The sequence below is a fragment of the Triturus cristatus genome, chromosome 2_1 (assembly GCF_964204655.1).
Source record: "Triturus cristatus chromosome 2_1, aTriCri1.1, whole genome shotgun sequence".
Taxonomy (NCBI): Eukaryota; Metazoa; Chordata; class Amphibia; order Caudata; family Salamandridae; genus Triturus; species Triturus cristatus.
Genome location: NC_140581.1, coordinates 345684282 through 345701582, shown reverse-complemented (window position 1 = coordinate 345701582; position 17301 = coordinate 345684282). Strand labels below are relative to the sequence as shown.

Sequence of the window (17301 nt, the reverse complement as noted above, 5' to 3'; positions counted from 1 at the left end):
TCTCAGGGGGAAGAAGTGACTCTGCCCCTTCCGTGGTGTCCGGTCCCGGTCCCTCCTCCTCCCGTTCCCGGCTAGGGTGGGCCATTACCCAGGCTCTCAAGCTAGTCTGGAGCTCCTCTCTTTGCCCCCCGCTTGAAAAATACCCCCCTCTCCTGGCAGAATTCCTATAGCTGGGTTACAGTGTACTCTTCTAGACTATCCAGCTCAAACTCCATCCTGCCAGGTGGGGCCCTAAACAATGCGGAAAAGAACTCTCAAGGTAAGAAGAACCTTCTTTCAAAACAAAGCCACACCACAGGACAGGGATAATTTCGGGAAAATCCAAAAAGGATCCAATCAGGGAGACAACCTGCAGGAAACTCCAATAAAAAAAACAAAAATCAGGTGTAGGGTGCGTGGCGCACACTGAATTGCTGATGAGTGGACGCAAGCACAAGCTCAGAATCCCACCGCTGAACACCAACTTGTTGGACCTAAAGTCCTAGGGTAGCTTGGCTCAGGTGGAAAGGCCTCGTTCGGAGAAACATGTTGTGCTTGCATCTCACTCACCTCAGCACTCCAGCGTGTCACCACTAAAAACGACACTACACCAAGGTATTATAAAAGTTAGAAAAGCTTTATCTTTCCTTTTATCAGGTTTCTCTTTTCTTTCAAATGAAACCAATCAGTTTTTATCTACACCACATTAGGGTCAAAACATTTAGTTGTGGTTAAATTGGCAGTACTTAAGTACCTTAGCCCTGATGTGAAATCAAGCGCGTCATCTGGTGGTCAAACACAGCACAGCAAATTTAATAACGCCTTAAATAGAGTCATTAAACATAGCGCTGCACAAAGCAATTTCATAGCGCCTTAAATAGAGTCATTAACATAGCGCTGCACATAGCAATTTCATAGTGCCTTAAAAAGAGTCATTTACGTAGCACTACACATAGTAATTTCATAGCGCCTTAAATAAAGTCATTAACATAGCACTGCACTTGGTAATTTCATAGCGCCTTAAATAGAGTCATTTACGTAGCACTACACATAGTAATTTCATAGTGCCTTAAATAAAGTCATTAACATAGCACTGCACTTGGTAATTTCCTAGCACCTTAAATAAAGCCCTTCCGCTTAGCGGTGTACTCAGTACCTCATTAGTGCTATCCCCGGCAAGTACCTAAGGCCTTAACGGGACTCTCCGTCTGAGGCGAGGTCCTCGGGCCCCAAACTCCCTTGTCCTGGAGCCCTACAGAGGCAGGAGATGCTGGTGAGGTGGGTCCCAGGTCAGGGGGAAATGTTGTGGCTCACTGGGCCTCCCCAGGGGAGGGGCGAACTCTGGGCCTCTCTACGGCCTTCCGCCCGCCTCCCCCATGGTTATCTTTCTCCTCAGCCTTCTCTCGGCCCTTGCGCTGGTTTTCGCCCCTCACGGGTCTCCTCTCAGTCAGGTGGTGGGGGCTCCGCAGGACTCCAGAAGGCTCCGGAGTTTCCCTCACACTTCAGGGCCCGCGCCCGCAGCCGCCGATGCAGCGCGACCTGCGGGGCGCGGCCCAGTCGGCAAATCACCCAGCGGTGGGGGCGGCGTCTCGCAGTCCACCCCCGTCACGTGATGGTGGGAATCCGCTTCACGGCCTTGCGCGGCCCTCACGGGATGGCTCCAGGCCTGGTGAGGCCTTCGCAGGGTTCCAGTGGGCTTTCCTGCCTGGCTTTCCTGCCTTCCGACTGCAGCGATGGGGTCCTGGGCTTCTCCACGGGCCCGATGACTATGGGGGCGATCTTTCCGGCCCTGGGCCACAGCGGTGAGCTATTCTCTGGGACAGCCCCGACGGGGGTGGCACAAATTAAGGGGTGGCCTGCAGTTCGGGGGTGGCAAAGTGTTCGGCGCCTAGCGCCCCCTGTCTCCTCATAGCGACGCCCTGGCTCAGGACAGGTTGGTTGGAATGCGGCAGGCCACACGCCAGTGGCGGAGCAAGATAGGGGGGACCCAGGCACAGTCAGGAAAATGGTGGATAAGGTCAGAAATGGTCACTCTCTTCCCCAGTTCTCTTCAGGGGTCCTGACTAGGCGGGGAGCACAAAAAGTTGACGTGATCCCAGGGTCAGAGGCTGAAGGCAGGGCTAGGTCACGAGGTAGGGGGTGTTGTCAACCGAGGGGGGAGAAAAAGCAGGCCCTAAGAACAGTCAGTTCCCCCCCTCTGGCGCTCCCACCTCCTCACTCAGGTGCCTTACTCCTGACTACCTCAGTTCACTCAAAATGGCCGTCGCACCTCACCTCTATATATAGCCTGGGCCCTGACTCGCTAGAGTGGCCCAGAAGGTTCTGGAACTCCTAATGCCAGCCTATGGCCCAGGTTCTAAGGTGACAGTTTAGGCACCATTTTGTGGAGGAGCTCTCTCCCTCCCTCCATTTTAGGGAAGCGCCTTGCGCCACACCATCAATTAGTGATGATGGGGCACCCAGAGCCTCTAAGTCAACACCAAAAAAAAACTAGTGGACAGAAAAATTAGATGGTAAAGGAAGAAGAATGAGGAGGGGACAGCCAAAGGGCTTGCAGGTCTAACACCTTCGATCTGACATCAGGGTGCAGATGGATTGCCTTAAGCGAGATGACCAAGGAGATGCTAGCATTCTCCTCCCCAGAGGGACCCCTTCAATTCAGGGTGATGCCTTTTGGCTTACAAATGCTCCTGCCACCTTCCATAGATTAGTCAACTGAATTCTGGGCAAGTTGGACGCCTTCAGTGCCACCTACCTTGACAATACTGTTTTCTTTAGCTCTAGTTGGAATGACGAACTGCACCATCTCCGAGCAGTGCATCAGGCCCTGCAAAAGGCAGGCCTGATTATAAAGGCCATGAAGAGTCAGATACAGGAGGGCTTAGTTGTGTACATGGGCCACCACATCAGTGGCTGCAAAGTGAAGCTCTTCCAGTCTGAAATACAGACCATCCTGGCTTGGGAACCCACCCAAGACCCAGACTAAGGTAGGAGCCTTCTTAGGCCTCACAGAATGTTACAGGAGATTTGTTAGAGTATGGCACCATTGTTGCCCCCTTTACTGAGCAGAGTACCACAAAGCAGTCCAAGAAGGTGATCTGAATGGAGGTGTGCCAGAAGGCATTTGATAGCCTGAAGAAAACCATGTGCATAGCACGAATGTTAAAGGCACCAGACTTCTCCATAGAATTCGTAGTGCAGATTCTTCAGAGCATGGCGTCGAGGCAGTCCTCTCACAGCAAAATGATTGTGCCTTGGACCAAACTGTAGCCTTCATTAGCTGGAGGCTGCTTCCAAGGGAACAGAGGTGGAGTGCAACAGAAAGGGAGACATTTGCAGTGGTCTGGGCACTGAAGAAGTTGAGACCATACATGTTGGTAACTGCCGGGTTCACATAGACTGTAGACCCCTCAGATGGCTGTTGCAAATGAGGGGTGAGATCCCAAAACTGTTGAGGTGGTTCATCTCTTTACAGGGAATGGACCTTACAGTGGAACATTGACCTGGGACTGAACATACCAGTGCTGATGGCAGTTCAGATGTTTCTGCCTTAGCTGTGATAACTCCAAACTCAAACATTGTAGGGCTGCTACGTGAGCTTTGCTTCACACTTGTGGCATCATTTCAGGCTCCCTGGGATGGAAAATGGTGGGAGTAACTTTGGGGATGGCGTTCTAAGCTTCATGTCATGTCATAAAATGATTTCTTGGTTTATCAGGACTGAGACTTGGCCTCATTTATGAGGCCACTTGCGCCGCAGGAAAGTCACTTGTTGTGACGTTACGTGGCGCAGGACCCTGCTCCATATTTACGAGGCAGCATTAAGCCACTTTTTTTGGCTTAATGCTGCCTCGTAAATATTGTTCCCTTTAATGCAGTTTTCAGCATTAAAGGGGAGTGCAATGGGCGCTGCTGGGGGCATTCCCAGCAACATCCATGGCTTTTTGACACTGCCCAAGATTTATGAGGGAGGCATAAGGGAGGCATAACGAGGAGAAATATCTTTATTTCTCCTCGCATTTCCCTTTTTTCTGCAGCACACATAGAAAGAGGAAAAAGCCACTTGTGATTGTTTTGTGCACCAAGATTTTGCTTCCTGCACAAAAACAATAATCCCTGCAATGCAGGCACCCTTGCACCATGGTGCAAAGGTGCCTGCGTAGGCGCATGGCAGCCCATTGTGCACCGGCGATGGGGAAAAGGACATGAATGCGCTGTATCTGAGAGATACAGCACATTCCTGCCCTTTTCTTTTGCCATAGGGCAGCGCAGCAGGCCAATTTCTAAACTCAGCTCATGTCTCCTGTGATATAAATAACTATATAAAAAATTGTTTCTTGTATACAATATTGACGGGATAGAATTCATAATATTTGTCAACACACTGTCCCCAAAATCTGCAGAAATTGCAAAAGAAACTTTTCTCTGGTGGCACATGCTAGGCACCCAAATAAAGATGTCTATTGTACTGTGAGAGTGTGAATGAGTAGGGCATTATAGTTGGAGTATTTCACTTAAGGGGTGGTGATAATGCCACCTAGGGCTCCTGCAGGGGCCAGTAACATGAGGCTAATTTGTAACCTACAATCTAGAAATAAAGTAACTTCATATTGGTGGTACAATATGTGAACCTTCTGCATTAAAACATTTATGATGAGGATGGAGTTCACAGATACATCAATTGTAACTTAAGTTCAATCTAGACAAGAAGTAACACTCTACCCTGTAACACGGCAGTCCTAGAAGAACATTCTTCGAGAAAGAGGAAGCCATGGCCAACTCTAACAGATACATGGTTTTTGTGTCCAATGTTTTTTTTTGTCCATCACATTTAATATATTTAACTACTTCTGTTAGTATATGGTGAGTAGCATGATTGTGCATTCTGTCCTGCCCTATATCTGTGGCACAGTTACATTTGTGACTGCTGCATGCCTGCACATGGGCTTTATTTGTAATTGGGTTTCCAGGCTCTCCTTGGGCATTCCTCTTAGCCTGATGACTTGCAAGTTTGTGCATCACTGGTCAGGTACGACAGTATGACTTTCAAGTTACTGGCTAGATGACCCACCTATCGCTAGGCCCTTACAGGATCTTCTGTGTGTCCTCCACTGTGGTCATATGTGGCCTGTGTCACATTCTTCTGTGCAGTCCCTCTTCCCCTCCATATTGCAGGAGACATTGTTCTATCCTCGCTGTGTGTCAAATAAGGTATTTTGCATGACAGGGATGACACCAGGGGCTGAAGGTTTGTGATCAGACCATCAGTGTTTCTGTACGTCATTCTGCTTAGTTACACTGGACAATATATAGTGCTGTCCACTGATGATTTTTACTAGTGTTTTGAGACATGTGCTACTTATCGTTCTAGCGCAGCCACTGCATCCATGGAGCCTGAATTACTGACAGCAGGTAACAAGAATTGGCAAAGAAATAGGCCTCACTTTGAACACGGGGGTAATTATTTTTGGACTTAGCTACAATTTATGTTAAACACAGATTTTAAGATTGCTGTGTGTGTGTGTGTGTGTGTGCAGTGGGCCACTTTCAAAAAAGCATTCAAATGTGGGCATAATGTGCGCACACACATGGCAATGTCTGAGCACACGTAGCACTCTTCCATAATCAAGACCTCTAGCATGGTTTATGCGAGCTGTTGTTCAAATGAGCAAGTGGAATGCTTTTTCTTACGCTTTATGAAAACCATTCTAAGATAGCCACTGTGTGTGGACAGATGCACGTATTTGTACTTGTGGACTTTCAAGAATGGCTTAAAAGAAATTCAGAGATGCCCATGCAGCGCTGCGTTAACAGTGGCTGGTCGATGGAGCATCTGGGAGTAATTGGTCGAATTTTTATTTAAAGCATGAAGTGGTCTGTAAAGGAGGGGAGCGTGGGAAGGAAGGAGAAAGAGCGAGGGAGAGAGAGAGAGAGAGAGAGAGAGAGAGAGAGAGAGAGAGAGAAAATAGTTCCTCAGCACGAGTCCTGATGTCAGCACTGGAAGGATATATCTAATTTAATCAAAACAAGATGAGACCGAAATGTTGCTTTGATGGGACAAACACCAGACTATTTAGGAAAACTGTCAAACAGGAGCACAATACTGAAATAGACAAGAAAACAACTGAAACATGATCAAGGGGCAAACTAAAAAAACTGCCTAAGTACTTATTAGATACAATACATCAGTTGTAGGTGAGAGATAAAAAGGGTGAAGTGATTGAGCATTTCTTTTGCAATAGAACAATACAATTTAATGTACAACACGTGCTTCAAGTCACTATGACTTGCCTGAAGCACTGCTATTAACTATGGGGCTTATTTATCACATTTGTGCCACCGGTGCGTCACTTTTTGTGACGCACCGGCGGCGTAAAAAATGAGCCTTGTTGCACCATATTTAATCAGTGACACATCAACCTAGATGCGTCACTTTGTAAACCCCTGCATCACATTATACCTGCGTCAGATATAATGTATGCAGGGGGCGTTCCGATTCAAGAAAGGGTCATAGAAGTGACGCAGTGAAATCTATAAGATTTCACTGGGCCACTTCTAGGACGCAAATGCGTCAATATCATACGCCTGCCTCATGGCAGGCGTAAGACTGACGCAGGCACATTTCACATGGTACTCACCCATGTGTAATGACCCTTTGCATGAGTTGTGTCACTTTTGTGACACACAGCAGTAATGCGTAATTTTTGCACCTACAAATACGTCAGAAATACTGACATATCTGTAACTCCTTGCGACATGATGCGTCATACTGTAAATATGACGCATCATTGGTGTCGCATGGAGGGTGCAATGAAAGTGACGCATCGCTGTTTTCTCGCAGCGATGCAGGACTTTTCATAAATGAGGCCCTATGTCTAGCGTGTTAGTTACTTCAGAACGTGTTTTGTGTTTTCTGGTCTTTCTAGGATTTTAAGAATACAGTGTTGGCACTCGGCTCAACATTGTATGATTCTGGGCAAATCTCTTAATCTCCCTGTGCATAAAGGTGAATAAAAGGTATTTTTTGCAATCCCTACTACATGTACATGGTCTTGTAGAAATCCCGATCCCTCATGTAATGTACAGCAAGAGCACGGTTGCTTCACAGCTTGGTTCGAGCTCTAAATACCACTATATACAATTCATACTGTGACATGTCTACCTAGTCACCTAAATATTTTTTCATTCAGTCTCTAGTGTCTGTGATATGCTAGTGGTCAATGCTTTAGAAGTACTGTACTAAAATCACTGTTTTAAAATAAGCATTGAAAAAATGCTGTAGCTAAAGAAATTACTGTTTACATATTTATTTGGGAAAAACAGGAATTTCCACCATAGTGTGCGAGGGATTCAGAAATGCATAGTGAGTCAAACATTATTATTTTTATATATTATATGGGCATCTTTAATCACTTTTGAAAAGCTAGCTTTAATTTCCTTATTACAGGCGACTTGTGACATCTCTTGTCACCTGTAAAAATTAAGTGATATAGCCTCTCAACTGTAGTTGAGGTCTGACATAACAATGCTTCTTGTCAGAGCTAGCAGCTGAGGAGGAAGGCATGCCATACAGCATAACTAAACTGATCCTAATAACTTTTTGTGACAAATACCTAACTGATTAATGGTAGGTTTAACTCTGCACTACAGAGTCCGGATGTATTATTTATGTTTATAACCATCTCATCTCTTTCATTTCAAAGAACATCACACCAATGATATAACTGCTTTGTGACAAAAGGTTATGGTGTAACCACATATTATAAGGACTAAAGTACCCCCTGCCGTACGTTATACAGATACTGCAAGTTACCAAGGAGTTCCATGATCTTATAAATAAACCCTGCCTTCGGCCTCCTTTCTCATTATGGCCACTGAACTACTCAGTGATTTGCAATATCCTTTTAATATAAGACAGGGAGCACTTAATACCACATATTCTATGAGTTAAAGGCCCACCACCCTAGTTAGAGCCTTAATGCAAATCTATGGCATACAAAAGAGGTTGGCTGCCTCCCCAACCATTATCTTCCTTTCCCATTTTGGAATGACAATTTTACTTTGGCATAGTCGCTGGGGTGCAGTCTTGGCGAAGTTGAAGTAGGGTCCTTGGGCTTATATAACTTGCACTCAAATGATTTCTGCAGGTGTGATGTTAGTGTACCTTTTCATAATGAATGAGAGCCTAGAAATGATTTCACACTTCATTAGTTTTGTGCTATCATTGTGAATGCATAGAATAGTACATTTGTAGGGAAGATAGGCTCATGGATAGATCAAATTAATTTGAGGAAATAGGCAAACCCTTCTCACAAATAAAGTAATAAAAGGGAGGAGAAGAAGGGTGTAATGGCATAGCAGAGGCGCACATTGGATTGGTGTAGGGGCCAGAAGCAGGCCAATGTATGCAGATAGGGCCCACATTACACAAAATGCATGCAATATCCCTAAAACAAATAAGAGAAAAAATTAAATTGTATTTTGTTATAGCATATGTATACTGAACATAAAATATTGACTATCAATGTACAGCTTTCATAAAAAAGAGGCATTTATATGCCTCTTACAATAAAATAGCAACTTGTGTCATGTGAATAATAAAATGTAAATAAGTTTAAACATACCAAAGATACTTGCTTACACAATGAGGAAAACTGAAATCACAGTATAGTTTTTATATGATCACATGGAATGTATGACGTTACAACACATACATTTACAACACATGCCTTTATAATGCAGTTTTTACATCGCAAGATCCTTTACAACGCACACATTTACATTGTATACCACTCCAATGAATTTTTAAAACTACACTTACCACGCATTCCATTACATCGCATCATACCTTTACAACGCATACCATTACAACGCATACCATTACATTGCATTTAAGGTAAGTGTTGGATAGTGTAGGGGTAAAAATTACTATTCTAACTCCAGAGGGTGCAACAGTAGGGTAAGTGTTGGATAGTGTAGGGGTAAAATTACTATTCTAACTCCAGGGGGTGCAGCAGTAGGGTAAGTGTTAGTTAGTGTAGGGGTACTATGCGTTGTAATAGTATGCGTTGTAATGACATGAGATGTAAAGCCTGCGTTGTAGTGACGTGCGTTGCAGTGTCATCTGTTGTAGTGACATGCAATGTAATGGCTGCATTGCAGTGACATGCGTTGTAAAGGATGTTGCGATGTAATGGCTGCGTTGTAAATGTAGTGCAATGTAATGAATGCGTTGTAAAGGTTATTTCCCGATCACATGAAGTAGGTGGCAACACGTTAACCACTTATACAGCAAGTTGATCTCAACTACAGAATAGGGAAGATTGTACTATCTTCAGCCATAGAATATGTGAAATGTCCGGACCTCTAACGAAATTTTAAAATACTACTCACCAGAAGAGGGCAGCACCTCCCAAGCCACCGATGGTTACGTCAATTAGACCATCGCCATTCAAATCCATCTTGCCATCAATTGACTGGCCGAAGAACTTCACTTTGTCACCATCACCACCTGAGGGAATTCGCTATCACCACAACAAAAACACACAAAATGGCTCATGTGCAATAAACGTGTGCTTTACTTACATCTTTGAAGACATGTTTTACAACAAGTAGTAAATTGAGAAATGTCATGCAATAAAGGAGTAGTCAGAACATTAGAATATCCCCAAAGCTCTATGGCATCAAGCAAGGGAAGCATGTGAGACAGACCCAAACCAGAAAAGCTCCATTGTCTCTTCCAGCCACGCATCTATCCATTCATCCTTTCACCTTTCCATCTATCCTCTGATAGCCACCATTTCACCTTTATATTATGTCATCCATTCATTCTTTCCATCATTCAGCCTGTCACCATTCCATCCATCCATTCACACATCCATCCACTCATTTATCCACCTCCTCCTTCCTATCAATCTTCTAACTTTTTTCACCCTTCCTTAATTTCCTATTTGCTTTCTTTCATCCTTCCATCCTTCTTTCCCTTTTCTATCAACACGTTTTTTAATTCCTTATAGCATTAATCATGAGCTTCTGTCTGCTCAGTTGCAGACAGAAGAGGCCCATAAAAAACTTCAACGCTGCTGTACCTGCTAAAGTAGGAGGTTCACAACACTGCTGTCATGCAGGATAATAGCTTTCATTAACATAGTGTCTTGTTTCAACCTAAGCCGAATAAGCATGATTTCAAAGAAATATATATATTTCAACCCATATAAATGTAATGTCTCCTGGCAATTTTAAGATAAGATGATCAACATGTGACTTTGCACTGTAACAAAAATTGCTGAGCAACGGCATTTTATTATGTTTTAATCAGAGCAACAGTAGCGAAAATGTTGGATTCCGGGTGGAGGGTGGGGGGTTAAACTTTCTATTTCCACTTCAATCAAACGAACAGTAGGTAAAGTGTTGGACTTCAGAGGGGATAGATTTCCTATTCTTACTCCAGTCTAAGCAACAATACAGAAAGTTTTGGACTTCTTGGGTGTTAGATGTAATATTACCACTCCAATGTAAGCAACAGTAGGACAAATGTTGGACTTTGGAGGGGTTAGACTTACTATTCCGAATCTAACCTAAGCATCAAGAGGGAAAGTGTTTGAGTTCGGAGGGATTACATGTATAATTCCAACTCAAAACAATTTTCTAGAAAACATTTGAATGCCTAACAACATAAAATGAATCAATTATTCTACATAAAATACAATACAAATGTACGCAAAATTAAAAACTAATTATAAAAATACAAAATAATTTTCAAATAAATATTTCATTTGATTAAAATAAAATTCATCTCTCTCAATACTACAGAAAAACACACAAACATAAAAAAGGTAAAAATAATAAATAAAAATAATAAATATAACCATATTAAAATTAAAATATTACTTCAATTTAGCAGAAACCAAAAAATAACAATGGATGTAAAATAAATGTCATAGCTATTATTATTAAATACACTTATGGATGGCTTACTTATAGTTAAGATACAATAAATGATTTACATTATAAATGATCAAATAAAAAGTTGCATGATTAATTATGATTTTAATATGTAAACAACACAAAAAATTATAACAATTATATCATAAACAACTTCCCACCATAGTCTACTACAAACACAACAATCTGTTTCTAAAAAATAAAATTCATAATTAAATTATAAAGATTAAAATATAAATTAACATTAAAAAATAAATTACACATTTACAATTACAAACTATATTTGAAAAAATAATAACAACGATACTAACAATACTAACACCTAAAACTATATATACTAAATAACATATATAAAATGAATGAGAACATATATTATTGCAATTATCTTAAAGTAAACAATATTAAACAACACAATATTCATAAAAAAGATCTTTTTATCCCAGATATTCTCTTCCACAATATTTTTTATATATTATTCATGTTACTCGATATTTGTAAATAAATATTTGTGTCATTCCCTCTCTGAGGTGTAGATACCTGTCTAAGATTTCATGAACATCTGTTGAAAAGATTAAACCTTTCCATCGAGTGCAAACCTGTCCCTCGTGTGCACAGCACTCTAGTAATGAATGCAATGTACACCATGTGGGTATACTACCAGAATATCAAATCTGAATTATTGTGCTTCCTAAATATCTCAAAGCGATACCAAAGGCGATGATGGACGGAGCATTTGAGCAAATCAAACACTCACCCCCAGTCAACTGATCTGGGTTTAGACCATCATCATTCTTTAGCTCACTCCACCACCCAGTTCAGACATGGCCATATACAAATCAGTCTGACCCTGTGCCTCATGGGAACAGTCCTGCCCAAACTGCCAGGCCATGTCTTCCCTGGACCAGAAACAAGCATCCTGGGACCGGTTTCAGGTTCATAACCCTCATCAGCCAGGCTATCTTGAATCCAGTGGCAAAGAGAGCAGGGGACCCACGTCTGGGCATACCCTGCCAACTTAGGGCGAACAAAGCGATACCAAAGGGGATGGTGGATGGAGCGTTTGAGTAAATCAAACACTCACCCCCAGTCAACTGATCTGAGCTTAATCCATCATCATTCTTTAGCTCACTCCACCACCCCAGTTCAGACATGGCCATCTGCAAATCAGTCTGACCCTGTGCCTCATGGGAACAGTCCATCCTGAACTGCCAAGCCATGTCTTCCCTGGACCAGAAACAAGCGGAGATACAACCAGCGCCCTATTTACAAGAGGGACCTAACATGCATAATCGCATGTTAGCACCCTTTTTCCCAACGCCTCACTTTGCATCTCCAATGAGATGCAAAGTGGGCGTTACTGGGCGTACCCAAGATGGATTACCATACCAATTTCACTCATGTTTACATTGTGATATTTACAAGGCAGCACACATGATTTTAGCACACATTAGATTTTGGCGAAAACGACCGTTTTCACCAAAACCTAACATCTGCTAAAATCCTGACTTAGTCATCCCTCACATAGGGGGTGGATTATGCTGATACGACCCTGTGGGTCGTATCAGCAAGGTTATCGCCCTTTTGCAGGGAACATCGCTGGAAAACCAGCAATGTTCCCTGCAAAAGGGCGATAACCTCTCTATCTCTGGAATTTGTATCGCCCTGGAGTAACGTGTTGTTAATAACGCGCTACCAGGGCGATAAATGCCAGAGATAGCCTGCGATAATATAATTATCGCTAAGCACGGCCAGCGATAATTATCACTGGCCGTTGTTAATATGCCCCCACTTACCTACATATAATTAACTTCACGATATTTTGGTAGTCAATATGTTACCTACAATATTTTTGCAGCACAATATGTTTGTGCTCGATGGTCTAAACACAACTCCATTTTCAAAAGTAGAGACAAATTCACTTTTTTCCAGTCTTCTTATTTCTGGCATTGTGTTGTCTCTAGGCGCACAGAATTATGGACATAATGCCAACATGCACATGTATATTAATTAAATGACTACATTTATAACTTCTTCACAATTACGGCAATTTTTATGAGACATACATATTACTTTGAAATTGTAGATATTATTTTGGCATGGATAGGCTGCTAAATAATAAGGGGCAGATTTACAAGAAAGTGGCGCATCTGTACAGATGCGTCACTTTCCCTGCGCCACCCATAGAAACCCTTGCGCCACCATAGATGCGCCGTATTTACAATACGGCGCACTGTGGCGCAAGGATTGACAGATGCGTCAGAAATTCTGACGCATCTGTTGGCGGAAAAGGCAGGCATTTGCTGGAGTCGTGTCGCAAGTACGACGCAACTCCAGCAATGTGTGTTGAGGCCTATTCCCACTACACTGCGTCACTACTTACGCCTGCTTGAAGCAGGCGTAAGGTTTTGATGCAGTGGCATCCTAAAAGTGGCGCAGTGAAATCTTGTAGATTTCACTGAGTCACTTTTACGAGGCCTTCCTGCGTGGGAACGCCCACCCTGCATACATTATACCTGACGCAGGTATAATGTGACGCAGGGTTTTACAACGTGACGCATCTCCCTAGATGCGTCACATTGTGAATAGGCCGCATTTTTTGCGCCGCTGTTGCGTCAAAAAAGTGACACAGCTGCAGCGCAAAAGTCACGCAAGAGGCTTGTAAATCTGCCCCTAAATTTCTAAAACACTATAACGTACTACCTAACGATTCAATCTGCCTATAGTGAATACACATTCAGCTGGCTAGGGCTGCTTCAGACTTTCCTAAAATGAAAGCACGGATGGTTGTTAAGAGCTTTCCATGGAATGTCTGTGCTGATCATACAATTCAACTTGGGCCAAACTAAAATGTACCCTAATTATTCAGGTGAGGGAATTGGATTTTTAAATCCGATTACCTATTCCACACCCAGAAAGGGGGCGGCTATCTTTCCTCTCTGCCTCACGACATAGGATCGATGTTATGCTTGGGGAATCCTGCGTAAAACCCCAGCATGAAAATGAGTGCTTCATTGGAATTCAATTCAGCCACACATGACAAGTGTATATGGTGCAAGTGAATCTAAATGCATTTAGGTGAGGTCACAATGCTGTAAAAGTGTGGGAGAGTTTGTTTAGGGACACCATGGGATTTGTGGACTAAGCCTTCGAAAGTGCACCAAGCTTTGAAACAGCTCTGAAATGCTTAAGCAATTCCGGAACCTGAAAACTTTACTTGTTTTTTGAGCACCTTTACTGTAACGAGAGGTCCTAAAGCACAGACAAGAGGATTTCTCTGTCTGCTGAACTGCTGTGCTAGGATCTGGATGGAAGCTCACTTGACTAGATGATTTATGGGTAGCCTTGCCAGTCCAAGTAGACTCAAAGGCTGCAGCTGTCCACTCCAGTAAACTTGGCAGTTGTGCTTGTTTATTGCATTCAAGAGTAGAAAGCAAGGCCTGTGTGTTGCCCACTGGCTTAGGGTGTGTCTGGGGTAGGGCATTAGGCAAACACACTTAAAAACATGAGGTTTAGATGATATAGGTAGTCTTCATTCTATATCATCTTACAAAGACGTTTGATTCTTTATGAAAACTACTATACCAGGCTAAAAGTGGCTGCATGCATATTAAAAAAAAATCATTAAAGAGAATGAGTGAAAATCTTACACCATTTACCCTAGATATTGGGTAGAGAGCACATGGCATGTACATTAGAATAGTGAGGGATTAGCTAACAAGCATGTCCATCCTGGGTGCAAGTCCTTCTAAAAATATAATATAAAAACTTTGGTGGGGCAATTCATAAATGCATAGTCTACAACGCCTACAATTTCCCCTGACAGGAATTTACATAGGGAATTCTTACAGGCAGAAGTGAGTTTCTATGAAATATTTCTCCACCAAAACTGAATCAAACACACCGTAGAAACACCAATGCAAGGTGTAGGAGTGAGTAGAAAAAAGAGTGGTTTGCTTTTTTGGTGTGAGAACACCCAAAAATGTGTACATTGGCTGGTACTCACACTCTTATCCGACATTTTCCCACAAGGGCATTTGCACATCGGGCTCAGTTTCCCCGGTGCCATAATTTACACTATGTAGTTGTCAGACCACCACGGGAGGAGAGGGGGCAGCTAATGGGCTACGTGGCCCCAAGCATGGTATTTTAGGTAATTTGTCACAAGTGTCCTGGATCCAATCATATTTTGCCCCTGCAAAGTGGGCTAAGTACACTCTTTCTGCATCTGACTCTCAGGGGAGTGAGGATGAGAAGTCAAAGGTGTCTCAAGTCAGAACTCAACAGTCAAACAACAGACACAAAAATGTATTGTCCAGTCCAGTGCTTATGTTCATAAAAAGAAAGTACTTTACAACTGCAGTACGTAATGCTACAAAATTCAATGAGACTGAGTTAAGGAGTTGTGATTCCAGCTATGTTTCCCAGGTAAGCGTCTACACCCACTATGGTGTTCTTTCCCTGTTTTAGGAGCTTTTCTAGAGACGTCTACTCAAGAGTAATCATAAATTAGGCATAGATTTAGCACAAGTGCAGTTGAATAAGTCTCTTCTCATGCAGAGTATTTCATAGTTCTGTTCAATTATGGGATTGCACAGGTGACAGGTCTTCTCTTGGCCAGCACTTTCTGCAGCCACTCTACAGCTGAGGGACTATAGTGGCAGCTTCACTTGAGACATGTGTAGCGGCAGGTGAGCAGCATGGCAGGCCTGCTGAGCGGGCGGATGTATGACGTTACAACGCATGCTTTTACAACGCATGCTGTTACAACAAAAGTTTTACAACGCATGCGATGTTACAACGCATGCTTTTACAACGCAAGTCTTTACATCGACATACACTAGATGGCGTGCTGACATTAGAAATGTGTAATTTACTATTCTAACTCCAGTCCACGTTGCAGTAGGGAAGGTGTTTGGATAGTAAACTACACTATTTCTAATGTTAGCACGCCATCTAGTGCAAGTCGATGTAAAGACTTGCGTTGTAAAAGCATGCGTTGTAACATCGCATGCGTTGTAAAAGTTTCGTTGTAATGGTAGTGCGGTGTAAAAGTTGCTTTGTAAAGGTTGTTCCCCGAGCGGGCACCTGTCCTGGCAGATGTAGTCTTCAGGATGTAATTGGACTAGTGCGTGTTGCGGGCAATTGCAGCCTCTGGGATAGAATCAAACATGGTGCCTTTCAGGCAGGTGAAGCCTTCGGGCCAGGATTATGCTTCAAATTTGGTGGCAACTGCAACTCCTCCACTGGATTCTCTTGTAATCGGGCAACAGCAGCACCAGTTCTTGAGGCATTACAGGGATGCTGGACAGCACATGGATACCTCTTGGCCTTTATCTCTGCATGTGTGCCACTGTGGGGGTTGCATTGACAGACTGGGAGACCCCTGACAACAATGGTCAGCACTGGCTTTACTTCCAAGGTCATTCAGCATCTATTGGGTGTTCTATATGCCAGGAACACACCTGGCCTCATCCTGGACAGTATCTCCTCCTGAAGGGCCAAGCCCTCTCCTTTCCTCACTGAGCAGGCTGACATGCTTCTAGGCGGACTTTCAGCTTCTCCAGCAGCCTGTGCAGACTCTAAGTGATGCTTCCTTATCTTTGGGAGAGTGACTGTCATGAAGATCTCAACTCTGGTCCGACAGCAGTCCTTCAAGTACACTGCAGAGCCCGCCCTTCCTTGGTCATGGAAAACAAAGTTGAATGATTTGGGTCCTAATTTTATTCACATTTTTCAGGTAGGGGTTGTGAATCCACTCTCCATGATTTCAGAACCAGTTAGCGGCGGTTCTCTTTCCAATGTAATTTTCTGGCTGTTCCCCCGACACAGATTTGTGCAAGGTAATGGATCTCACAGCAAGTAGCAATAGGGCTGGACAACATCGAAGTATCAAGCAATGGAAATCCAGTCAATGCACTTCCACCATTTATGGAAGCTGCATCACCCTCCATCTTGTGCCATGTTAAACCAGTGGCCAACCAAAATAGATCCCACTGGTCAAGGTGCTCAATCTCAAACCACATACAGAGTCCTCCTGCCATACAGGTGCTACACACTCACTCAACATACATGTACTCAACAGAAACATGGAATTTCAGAGCAAGGCTCAGGGTTCATGCAGCAGCAGAACTTTACATGAGAGGGGCAGTAGAGCCTCCACTCCCTGCTGCAGAGAAGAAGGTTTAGTCACACCACTGATTCACAAAAACCTGGTACATTGCCACAACTCCTTTGCCAGATTCAACCTGGGCATAAACAGTGACACTACGCTAATTACGAGGGTAGGCTTTGGGCGCCCCTCCAAGTCACAGAGCAGATTCTGAACCTCGCATTACTAGGTACAGGCCTATGCCTCTCTGCACAAGATAAATTACTGCA

The 17301-nt window shown here is 43.3% G+C and overlaps 1 protein-coding gene across 2 annotated transcripts in view; it reads right to left on the bottom strand.

Annotated features, from left to right (window-relative positions):
* ITGA1 (integrin subunit alpha 1) overlaps positions 1-17301 on the bottom strand; it is an 880323-nt gene that overhangs the window by 196187 nt on the left and 666835 nt on the right. For both annotated transcript variants that reach the window (XM_085631246.1, XM_085631248.1), the window contains exon 15: positions 9373-9503. In XM_085631246.1, coding sequence (XP_085487372.1) covers positions 9373-9503 — 131 coding nt within the window. The remainder of the gene's footprint in view (positions 1-9372; positions 9504-17301) is intronic.